Genomic DNA, 12,179 nt, shown 5'->3' with positions numbered 1-12,179 from the left:
ACCCAGCGGCAATCTGACGTCGAAATCCCATGGCCCAGGCCTCCAGATAGTGCGACACGCACAAAGTCATAAATACTGGCCACAAAAGGCCAAGACGTTAATGTGGTGACAATATTGCATGCAACCGAATGGTGCACCTTGGTGTTGCTGCTGCTGGAAAAGCAGCTTTGCCGCCTGCTTTGGCACAGCAAGTGCAGTGCGTCGTACATGTGTACGTGTGTTCATATCTTGGAAAATGAGGGGCGGGTCTGGGGCTAGGGGCGTGGCAGCTTATCGGCGATCAGGCGACGGCGACACTGTTCAACTTCAAGTCCAACTCCCAACTCCATTTCAATTGCATTGGGGAGCGGACGTGACGACGCTCAAAAAATGATGACAGCTGCTGATGAAGTTGACGATTTCTAAAAATGCGTGTAAAATTAGTGTTAAAAAACATGTCAAACCCAATGTGACAGTTACGTTTTGACATGACAACAATTACACTTTGTCTGCCCGCCAAGAGCAGTATATGCATACATATACTTATGTCTGGCAGGTTTTGAGACCCAGAGTCCAAGAGCAGGACCCCGAACCCGTGTTAATTCAATAACCTGGACATTCTGGCCAAAGCGACGATGGCCATCGGCGATGGCTGGCTTGCTAAGCGTATGATTAACGTCCGTTTTGATGACACAGCCAACATGGAATCATGCAGCCAAGAAGGAGGTACGGCTATATACATATATGTGCAGGAGCAGGAGGATCTCATCTGCATTGTTTGTTTGCGTGGAACATTTGCATGCAACAATCTCAACCGGTTGGAATTGGCGGCACTTGCGGCAAGCATGTGTTCATTTCGTACGAGCCACTCGTATCTTGGTAGCTTTCGAGGTAGAGATGACAGCGGACACGGGTGAAACACATCACGCACGAGGAGGTTGCAACGTCAAAGATATACCCATTAAGTGGCACGGATGCAACTGGCATAATTCTTATTAAATATATCTACATTTAAAATTCTAATGCCTAGCTTTAATGTATCGTATATAATGTTGTCTCGGCAAGCCTTAATTCGAATGACTGTTTGATCTCAACTTTAAATCCTTTTAAGCTTCTTGTTTGTCTAGTTTCTTTTAATTTTTTTTGCCTTTGGTCCACTTAAGATTTGTCAATCTGGCAAAGTGCCTATAAGCTTATTTTTCAATTCTCGGTTTCTGGTTAGCATTTATCCAAATGTCAACGGCTAATCGACAGTTGGCTAAGCAATTGAACGACAGATAAGTGCGTCGAGTGGAAAATGTATAAAACCCGAAATCAAAAACTAATTTTCCGCCGACTAATTGCAATTAAGGGTAATCTCATTTTCCTGTATGCCAACTAGTTTTCCACACACGTCAGTGAAAATTAATGATATATTTATGTAATGGGGTCTTGAAAGCAACAGACTACATACGGATATTTATGTGGAAATGTGGAGACATTCGGTATAACTTGGGTTAATTATGAAAAGAACTATGTTCCATCTCTATTGTGTGGAAAAACTTATTATGCCCGCGAGGGCTAATACATGCGGTTATTATTAATGCCACTGTGGATGGGGTCCCGTGGTTCGAGGTTGCTTGGCTATCAAGGGGGTTCGCCTCGGCATGTCGACAGTAAATAAGCCTTCATTTTTCATGGCTCTCGCCTGACCGAATTCTATGCAGCCAGTTCTTGGCCGAAAGCAGCTGGCAGTGCGGTTATGCAAGCTGGAAGAAACAGCGCCAAAAACCGGGAGAAAGGAGCTGGGGTCTACTACCCACCGCATTCCTGGCCCAAAAGACAGCCGGTCAAGTGTCAGGGGCCATAAATAAGCCGGCTTCCGTGACACAAATGTTCGGATCTTCGGATGTTGTGTGCCTCCGCAGAAGCTACAGCCAAATCCGAATCCAAATTGCTTCTTATGGCCATCGCAATTCAAGGCGCGAAACAATTAAACATAGTTTTCATTGCACAAAGAAGCCGACATTGCGCAAATTAATTTGTGCAAAAAATAAAACACGAAATCAAATAAAGAAAAAGAGCAATCGTCTCAAAGAAAGCGCGCTAAGCAAATCCAATTTCACCGTCAGCAATGTTTATTTATCTGTCGCCACAGCTGCATTTACCCCTTTCTCCGGCCAGCGAAGCAAACACCCAACACGGCCATATTTGTGGAGCAATCCACCTTCATCTACGGAGGGGACTCCGAGCTCTAAGCTCCCAGCTTCCAGCTCGCAGCTAATGCAGCCGATCAACAATTTAGATACAATATCGCATATCGCATCATAATGTCGTCGTCGTCATCCTCTTGGCCAGCAAAATGGAGACACCGCAGCAGCAGCAACTGTTGCAACTGCAGCAGCAGCAACTGTTGCAACTGCAGCAGCAGCAGACACATCAAGCACGGCGGCATCTTTTTTCGCACCTTGTTTGAATGCTCGCGCCTAATGGACGACAGCAACATTAGTTTGCCGGCCGGCTGGAGACGCTTTTTGTGGTCCAGTTTTGTGTGTTCGATCGTCTTGTTTTGGCATCGCAGATTATATATATTTAATTAAAAAAAAGAAACAAGATGAATGGCAGATCAAGTGACACGGCCAGCGGTGAATACACTATCCATAGATCTCAAAGATATTTTCTACTGATAGAGTGAATCTAACTAGAAGTATGCAAATAGTTGCAAAGGGCTGGGAGTGTTGATATCTCAAGTTTCCCACGCATGAAAGTTGCTTTAAACCAATCTAATTAAGATTGGTGAAACATTAAAAAGACCTAAACCAAAGCAATATAATTCCAATAAACGCTAGTTCTATGCACTTTAATACATTTTGTTTGGCATCCATTAACAATCTAAAGTTAGAGTATTTCAAAACTACAAGAGGCAAAACAAAAGCTAACAGCGATCTGTTCAAAATTGGTAGCTGTCAACGCCTTTTTAATTGAAAGCGTGTTGGTGTTAAATACTCGTAAGTATCTCTTAGTATGATTTTTGCGCCGATCGCGATATGACAAGCGGGACAAGCCTCTGGTGAACGGACATGCGGACGGACAGACTGACTCTTGAGCGGACATACAGACAGCTGAATGGACGTGGTTGCTGCTTATCGGTGAACTACTTTTGGAATGAAAATGAATGAATTCAAATCGAATGAAATGAAATGAAAAAAGCGAAGTCAACGAATCGAATCGAATGCGAGTGCGAATCAATGGGCGCCCAAAACCGCCGACAAATCGATTGAAAAATCGCACACAAAAAACAAACAGCTAGTTAAAGACTGGGAGTGCAAAACAAAGATTGCGCTTAATTTCTTTAACCTTGCTTTCACTTTTCTCATTAACTTTTCGTTGGCAATTAAAATTCAATTTTTGCTCAAAAATCAACTCAGATAAATGGCCGCACATTTCTCAAAACGAAGCGGAGTGCGCGGGAGCGTGTGAAAAAGGCCAAGAAAAGCAGGCAAGACGCCACATACGAGTGTGTACGTTAACAAGGCTCGGTAAATTTTTAAATGCCAATTTCCGCAAATTATTAAATGAAATTGAGGATTCCGCACAGCTATCTATACATCTTTGGTTATGGGGAATTCAATCGGCTGTGGTCCCATATACGGTGTGTGGTGCAGAGCAAAAATAAATTATTGCAAGATTATCTATGGACTTTTAATAAGATTATAAAAAACTGGGACTTAAAATATAAGAAATGGAAAGATATGTTAGGGTATTAATCGGATTTCAAATCTGTTCTTTTAGTCGAAGAACATTTTGTCCTATATTTGATATAACTATTATTTCAAAAAGTTATATATTTTTCACTGTGCATTAGCTGCGTGTTTTTGCAATTTGACATACTTTTGTTAACCAGCAACTGCAACTGCAACTGCAGCAGTGGCAAAGGCAATGGCAGCATCTTGGGGCAGCATCAACAATCATAGTAATAATGGCAAAACTTAGTAGTGGCGCGAAAGTATGACGAATATGTAAACTGCAGCTAATCCCGCAACAAATGAATGCGATAAATCAACGGAATTGCATTAGCCGGGCCAAAAGGACTCGTCCGAAAACGGGCGTAGCTCGAACTGTCACAGTTGCTGATTAAGCGAGATTCGCAGCATAAGATACTGCGACGAGTTTTGTGGGTGCGTGCGACTGCAATTATGCGCATGGCGCGCACGGTAGCCGAGGGCATGCGATGTGCACTGTGTGCAGCAGATCCCTTTCCCCCAATTGGCCAAAAACTCATTAGCCAGTCAATTAAAAGGCCAGGAAGTGGCAGATGCACCGTGTGGCGTCTTCTGTCTGCTATCCAGCCACCTGGATGCCGCCGCTTATCTAACGACTCCATTTGGCCGCTGACTGGCAGCATCATCATCCAATCCCAATCTGCCGAGCGATCCTGAAACTAATGCGAAAGCGACTGGAGCAGTGGACACTAAGCGGATGTGCGTAATAAATTAATAAAGCCCGCATTAAACGCAATGCATATTCAATTAACAATGTCAGTGCGCCGCCAGTGTATCTTGCAGATACATTCGGCATTTGCCATTCGGCATTCAGCGATTGCAGTCACATTCGCCGCATTTGGCTGCGCCTGCCGCATTTCCTGTCAGCAAATGGCAAATCCCAGGCCATAGCTCATTAAAGCTTCGCGCTACAAAGTTGCCGGGAGAAACCCATTTTATGGGTATTGTAAATCGTTCGGCGAACCTAGGGTTTTGAAGCTACCAACAGAAATACAGCCATTAGCCCAGAACTTTTTTATCTGGACAACTATCAGCGATATTTTATTTGCTGTTGGCTTAGAATTTTTAATAAGATTCTATTAGTGGATTTACTTTAAGAATATTATGTTAAGATATTATTGAGTATTACCCATATTTACCATGCAGCACGTAAGAGCTAACAGTCCCATTTACCCACTTAAATGTTCATTCATTAGTGGACTTACCTCACTGATCTCATCCTCGAGGGCCCGTTGCCGGGTCAGTTGCCTCAGTCGCTCCCTGCGCTGCTCAGTCAGCTGTTCCAGGCGCTGGGCCGCCCGATCCACCTCGTTGAAGAGGAGCGTCACCTTGCGCAGCTTGCAGGCGGCATCTACGTTCAGGAATGCCCCCGATGAGGGTGATTGCGGCTGTGACGTCATGCGCGGCGAGCCGGGAGCAGAGGTGATGGCCCTGGCCAAATCCTGCAGCCTGGCCAACTGGCCAGCACCCATCTTGCGCAGACTGTGGAGCTGCGAATCCATCAGCGCACGACTGAGGGCGCGATGCTGGCCATAAAGTTGGCGGCGCGTGGGCAAACCCTGAAGATCGGCGGCGCGTATTTCGCTGAGGGCGCTCACCAAACGACCGCCGGCCGACGAGCATTGGCGCTGGAAGGCCTCCAGTTGGGCGAAAAACTCCCGCCACTTGGTGGCATCGTGATGACGCTGGCCAATCCCGGCCAGCGTGGACAGCGCGGGCACGGAGGGCAGCAATCCAGCGGGCAGCTGCGATGGCGCAACACTTGTCGTGACTTGGTCCACGCTAATGAATTTAACCAAATCCACTGGCGACGGCGACGAAGGCTCCTGTTTGTTTGTTTGTTTTGGGGTCAGAGTCAGAGCAGAGAAAAACAGCGGATTCGTTGTCATTAGTGGACAAGTTCTGTTTTTAGCCAGTCGGTCATGTCGGGGCGGGTTAATTGGCTGGGGATCAGAGTCTCAAAAGAGCACGGGCTGGGGCGTTAGCCCGTTGCCTGGCCTTTCGATCTCAGCCCCCGAAAAAAGCACAGAGAAAAATCTAATTTATTAAGATACATTAAACGTAGAACCATTTTGAACAATGACTTTAAAGAAAGTTTTCACAAAGTTTTTGAACAGTTGTGGGCTCTTAGATAACTACATTTTTATTTTGTATGCTGTTAAAGGTACTTAAAACATTTTTCTCTGTGATCCTTTTGTGCAATCTGAAAGGTCAGGCGGTATAAACTTTAAACTCACCGGGTGATCACTGTTATTGTTCTGCTGCTGCTGCTGTTGTTGCAGCTTCTGTTGCTGCTGCCCATTGCACAATTGCAGCAGACTCGAATCGGGACAAACGGCCAAAATTTCACAATTGCCAATTTGCTTGGCCAAGAGTCTGAGACTTTGGCAAATTAAGTCGATTACGCATAAATGTTGAGACTTCTCGATGGCAATTAAAATGGTAAATGTCTGTTGGGCGGGTTGTTGTTTCTGCTGCTGCTGCTCAGTGCTTTTATGGCCATTGATTGTAGCTGTCGTTCCGGGTGTTGCCGGGGCGGTGAAGGGGCAGGAGCTGCAATGGTAAGAGCAGTGGAAAACGAGCCATGAATTGTGGTTCAAACCGGCCGAGAAGGTGCACGGTCAAGTCGCATAAATAACATCAAAGTGTTCGCCTGCTGTCGATCAGAGGTGGGCAGATATCAATGATCGGGGGAACTAGTTCTACATGATGTAATCCAATATTTTTAGATACAAACTATACTTTTTTGTTCGTTATTTCATAGCTGCAATATATAGTATATTAAGGTAGCTTACAGCAAAACTACTAAGCCTTCATTAAACTCAACTTTTTATGCAAAAAGTTGTTGAAAGCATAACATTTTTAAGAGCGATTAAAACTGTTTTCGTGGGAGTTTCAATTACATTTAAGAACTCTATTCAGCAAACTTCTTCGAGACATGAAATTAAAACGGAAATGTTCTTATACTTCACAAGGTGTATTTGCAATCCCCTCCTTCAAGATGAGCAACCCAACAAAATGCATCTAACTGCGCCAGGGCACCTTATTAGAATTGTTAAATTTAATGCGGCCGCAGGCTGTAATTTTTCAATAAATCATTATAATCTCATGGTGCATTGCCCGCCTGATTCCGCCTGCGAATTAATCGCTCTGTTTCCCGCTGATTCCCAGGCTACCATGTGAACTGGTTCGCATGTGGGCCGCTCAGCTCCAAGAGTGGGGGAATAAAAAGTGCATAAGTCTTGGGCGGATTGGGTGGTGGTGTCCGTTTGGGGAGCAGAACACACCGACTTGGCTACGCCCAAAACAAGTTCACTTTAATTGGCAATAAGCGGCCTCTGCACTTGGACTCGGCCAGATGAAGCACTTTACCTTTCAGTAGCTCAGCGGGGAGAAGTCACGTAACTATGACAAGTTGGTAGCCACTTTTAATCAGCGTAAATAAAAATTGAAATTGCTGCTAATGGCGGCTGGTGGGCATTGCATTAACAGAAGCCAAGAGCCGTGTCCTAACACTTTAGCCAAAGTTTGCACAGCCGCTTGAAAAAATTCTTTGCCGGCTAAGATAAGGTAACTGTAAACGCATGCCAGGCCAGGCCAGAATCTCGTTTCTCACATGGTTCTCAATGGCTCTCAATTGGCAGTGCAGTCGCAGGCACAAGTCCACCCCCAGGTTGTCTTCCAGATGCAGTTGCTCTCGCCGCTGCAGTTGCAAATTGCACGCAATGCTCACGGGCCAAGATCCGCTGATGGTGGCGTGCTTCAGCGGAGTCTTTGCGTCTCAGTCCGCGGCTTAATGATGCCGCACAGTGCGCACAGGCTATAAAGATCGCCTGGCATTTCAATTCCATAGCAGCCCATACTCACGCTCAAATGAGCCGACAGCGATTTTTTTACTATTTCCAGGTCGCGGAAGAAAATACCCTAACCTTATCATTATCTTTGGTCGGGAAAACCTTTATAGTCGGGCATAATTCTGTTAATAGATGAATAAAAACATGTATTTGAAATCATAATTGTATTTGACACATATCACTCTTTTGCGATAATTATCTAGTTTCATCTTTTATGGTGTGATACTGGCAATGCTTCTATATTTTCAAATATTATGGTTTCTGATACTGTACGTACTTTCGTCTATAAAATTGTTATTTAAATCATAAGGAACACTTGGTACTTCCTTACACATTTGCCTAAAACCACCATATGCCTTTCAACTCATCTTCTGTGAACCCATTTTGTGGATCACCCCAAAAGCTGTAACCCCGTTCAATCTTTGTCATGGGCTATTATAATTGTGAACCTCGGCTGGGCTAAATCGAAATGCATTTGGGTTTTGCTCTCTCCGTCGATTTTGTAGGGCAAGACGCATTAAAATATGAGCACAATCCTAGGTCGAGCGTGTGTAACCCGAGCTTTTCTTTTTTTTTTTATACCCGTATTATGCGCGGGCATGCATATTTATACTAAAACTCTGGCGAACTCTGGGTACCTTTCGCAGGCGAAGATTCCGAGAAGTGCAGCCCGCCAAACGGTGTCCATAAAAACAAATTTAATTGCAAGCTGTCACACACACACGATGGAGGGAGTTGTGGATTGGCATCGCGGTCTGCCTTTTTTTCTTGATTTTTTTTGGAGTCAGATAGCCAGGGAGTCAGGGAGCTGGAGCTGAAGCTGGAGATGGAGTAGAGGTCAGACCTCTGGCCCAGACAAATGATGTAAGCTATGGATAAGCCAAGTGGCCATGTTGACACTGACGCACTGGTGAAAACTGAACGCAGACCAAAGAGCCAAGAGCCAAGAGGCGAGCGAAGCCAAGTCAGCCAACATCTAATATTTGCCGTCCATCTGGCTGACATTCGGAATTGGACAGGCAGCTAATGAATACCTTACACATGTCGGCAAACAAAACGCAAATAATGTCAATGGTCTGGCAGATCCAACTCGTCATGAGTCAGGTCAAAAAAAAAAAAAAAAAACTGGATGGCATGGGATAAGTGTAGTTTAGATGCTGATAATGATGATGATGATGAGGCGATGAGGCTACAGCAGATGTGCCAGTTTTCCGCTGCTGCAGCTTTTTGCTGCCACTGCCAATGTTTGTCAAAGACTTTTCTACACGATTTGGCCGCGTTTTTACCAATTGGCATTGAAGCAATTAACATCAGCATGCAGCTGGATTTTCAAACTGAGTCGCGCTGGCTTAAACTAGAACGGGAATCGCACTCAACAACTCTAAGTGGCCGCCAGATAGATACGAGTGTGTTCTCCGCTGTCGATTTAGATTTCACAGATTTCTGATATTTCCAGGAATCGTGTGGCAGTTGGAACCTTTTTTTTTTGCGAGGCAACAGCAACAACCACTGCGCAAAACTAAAAGTTCACATCATAAATTTTAAAGTGTCACGAATCTGTCTGGGAGGAAAATGAAAAAAAAAAAAAAATATCATTCATATGCCTGCAGTTATCGTTCCCTCTCCTTCCACCCCCACTCCCACCCTCTCACTCTCTCCTCAAAGGGAAGCCGCACACAGTCCCTCGAAAGACGTGCCCGCTAGAAGCAGCCCCACAAACATTGGCAGCCAGCCTGAGTGGAATTCTAATTTACACTGAGCAGCAGGCGAAAAGCTCGGTTCCTAGGAGTTCATTGGGTTTTCCCAGACCCATTCCCATGACCTTTGAGATGAACTTGTTAACGAAATGTCGTTAATACACTTTTAACGCGCGGTGTGCATAGGCTATTTCTTATGAAGAGTTAAAAGTTCTCATCAAAATCTGGCATTCTTTTAAAAAGTTTCATATATTTGATCTTTTATAAATGGCAAATTATTAAAACTTATTAAATTCGTTTAATTGTTTCTCTGTTACCACGCCATTATCTTTCGATCAGCCTTATCTTATATCCTTTAAAATCCTCAATCGCTCTTGACCCTATTGTTTGAGCACCAGTTGAGAATACCGATTTTCCCCGCCTTATTTGCTTACCCCATAAAAATTCCCCCCCGTTCACTCAAAGATCTGGGGCAGATAGCCAACCCTGCTGGACAGTGTTTATCGACTTTTAGCCCAGACTTTTGTTCTATTTTCTAAGGCAGCGTTCTTGGCTCACAATGCAAGTGCTGTTCGATGTTGCCGTTGTTTTTTCTGCTGCTGCTGCATGTTTCCTTTTAGCCAAAGTGGCAAATTGACTGACATGCATTCGGGCCGAAACGAAACTCTTGCGGGAGTAAAGAAATGGGAAAGGGGAGTGCAGGTGGAGCAAGAGTCGAAGAGTGGGAACAGAACTGAAAACCACCGACTTAAAGGCTTAAATGCAGCTCCGCTTCATTCCCAGCGCCATTTGGCTGACTGGCTGGCGCATTTGCATATCGGCTCGTAAATATGGATGGGCCGACGGGTCTGCCGGGTCTGCGAGTCTATGAACTTATTGCCAGACAAATTGAAATGCCTGATTCGGCTGCAGATGCTGATTCTGGCCGGGGGATTCTAGACGGGGGTAGCATGGAGTACTCGTACTGGTTCTCGGCGATTGCCTACAGCTGCTCGTTGAGCCCATTCCCATGTGTTACTTTGACACTAAACCGATGAGGCTGATTCTAATTCGGAATCAGATATGGAAATTGAGATATGCACACGGGGAAAAAAGTGCGATGATATCATATGGTATAATAGTCTTAGTTGAAATGCCAAGTTGATATAGTACTTATTAGCTTCATTGGCATGCACGCATTCAAGTTCTTGGCTGATTTTTGTGAATTTTGTTCCCAGTGTAGATCGTAGGAACCCCCACTCACCTGCGCTCGGGAATTGTGCTGTAGTAGAGGAGCAGCGTGGCCAGCTCATAGCAATTGAGGCCGGCGGACGCCACACAGGCCGCGTCCACAGTCACAAGTGGGTCGCCTTGGAGGGTGCGTGTGCCTGCAAAGAAAAGGAGATATGTATAGTACGTAGCGTAGTTAAGAGATGGGCCATAAAAGATCTCCAGATGTGGGAAATCGCACTGGGACGCGGTCTCAATTGGTGCACCCTGGGTGGCCACTTCGCCATCGATAATGTGCGAAAAAGCGTGAGCACATTAATTGAAAAGCGCCAACTTTATGCACTTCCACCAACCGCTTTTCGCCAAACACCAGGAAAATCGCCAGTGGCAAATTGCCTGGCGGGGCGTTACAAAAGCGATTCCAATTTATAAGCAAATTTGCCGTTGATTTTGGCCCAGTGAAAGTCTAGAATTAGTTTGAGGATCGGACTGGAGGAGCGGCGAAAATGGAAAGTTTGTCACCTATGTGCACCGCATGCGGATGGATGCTCACCTGGTAAATAGACGCCGCTGGTCAGCAGTTTCTCAGGCAGCTCGCCAATCGAGCTGGGCGGCAGTAGCTCTGTCTCGCAGGTCTCTGCAGAGAGAAAACATATATTAACATATAAATTCATTCATAATATAACAATAAATTCAAAAAAATACACTTAGAAAGGAAACTTTTTGCCGACTTTAAACCTACTTCTTAGTCATTCCTTAAAACCACTACATATTTAATAACATTTTTTTAAGTGTGAGTAAAAACTTGTTGGACATTTTTCTCCGTGTTAAATTAGTTATCAGAAAAGACTTGCGAAAACTCACACGAAAGTAAAGTGCCTAAAAATATGGGTTAATTGTATTTTAAACGCTCGACGGAACCTTGAAAACTGGTCCAGGATCTGCGCGGTTTGCATAATAATGTCATTTGATTAATTTCCAGCTGCCGAACGGCCCACACCAGCTCTCAATCTCTAGGAAGGGGGCGTGGTCGGAGTCGCCGCCGCCTCCGTGGCTCGTTGCCCCAAAAACTAGTTCGTCATAAATTGCGTTCAGCTCTGCCCCGGGGACTTTCGCATGCGACAAATATTTCCCAATGATAAATGCGACACATTTCAGCGTCTCGGGAAATTCTGCACTCGTCGCTGTGAACTCCGGCCACCTGTTGCCGCTTTTCCAAATGGCAGAGAGCCAAAAACGAACGCGACCCGCTGCATTGTAATTCAATAGCCCCACCACAATAGCCCCCGCACTTGCCAGCTGATTTATGTCCGCTTGCAAATTGCACCCACACCCAGCCCAGATCTCCAGTTGAACGCATTCCAGGGAACAGTGGTAGGATTTGGTGGCAAGGTGCTCACAGAATAGGGTTCTTTACTGGGATGTTCAAATTTAAAAAATATATAAAAATATTTAATAACATTGTGGTAAAGTATCATGTCTCTTAATTGTGACTCTTCCCTCCCAAAATCATACATCTTTACCCCACTTATTTTGGCTATTTTGAACCACTGTGTCTGCACACTGGCATTGCTTTGGTTTCTCATTTAATTTTCATATTTTAGGCTTTGACAAATTAAAAGGCATTTGCACCGTTGTGGCTGCCACAGAGACAACGATATTTTGCGGCTAACCACGTC

The 12,179-nt window shown here is 44.9% G+C and overlaps 1 protein-coding gene across 2 annotated transcripts in view; it reads right to left on the bottom strand.

The window, feature by feature from the left end:
- LOC117139307 (guanine nucleotide exchange factor DBS) overlaps positions 1-12,179 on the bottom strand; it is a 46,740-nt gene that overhangs the window by 8,519 nt on the left and 26,042 nt on the right. For both annotated transcript variants that reach the window (XM_033301550.1, XM_033301549.1), the window contains exons 6-9: positions 11,054-11,137; positions 10,535-10,658; positions 5,978-6,293; positions 4,946-5,566 (exon numbers count right to left, since the gene is read on the bottom strand). In XM_033301550.1, the coding sequence (XP_033157441.1) occupies positions 4,946-5,566; positions 5,978-6,293; positions 10,535-10,658; positions 11,054-11,137 (1,145 nt within the window). The remainder of the gene's footprint in view (positions 1-4,945; positions 5,567-5,977; positions 6,294-10,534; positions 10,659-11,053; positions 11,138-12,179) is intronic.

Source organism: Drosophila mauritiana, chromosome 3L (assembly GCF_004382145.1).
Source record: "Drosophila mauritiana strain mau12 chromosome 3L, ASM438214v1, whole genome shotgun sequence".
Taxonomy (NCBI): Eukaryota; Metazoa; Arthropoda; class Insecta; order Diptera; family Drosophilidae; genus Drosophila; species Drosophila mauritiana.
Note: the sequence above shows the minus strand (reverse complement) of the source record. Positions and strands in the feature narration are given on the sequence as shown.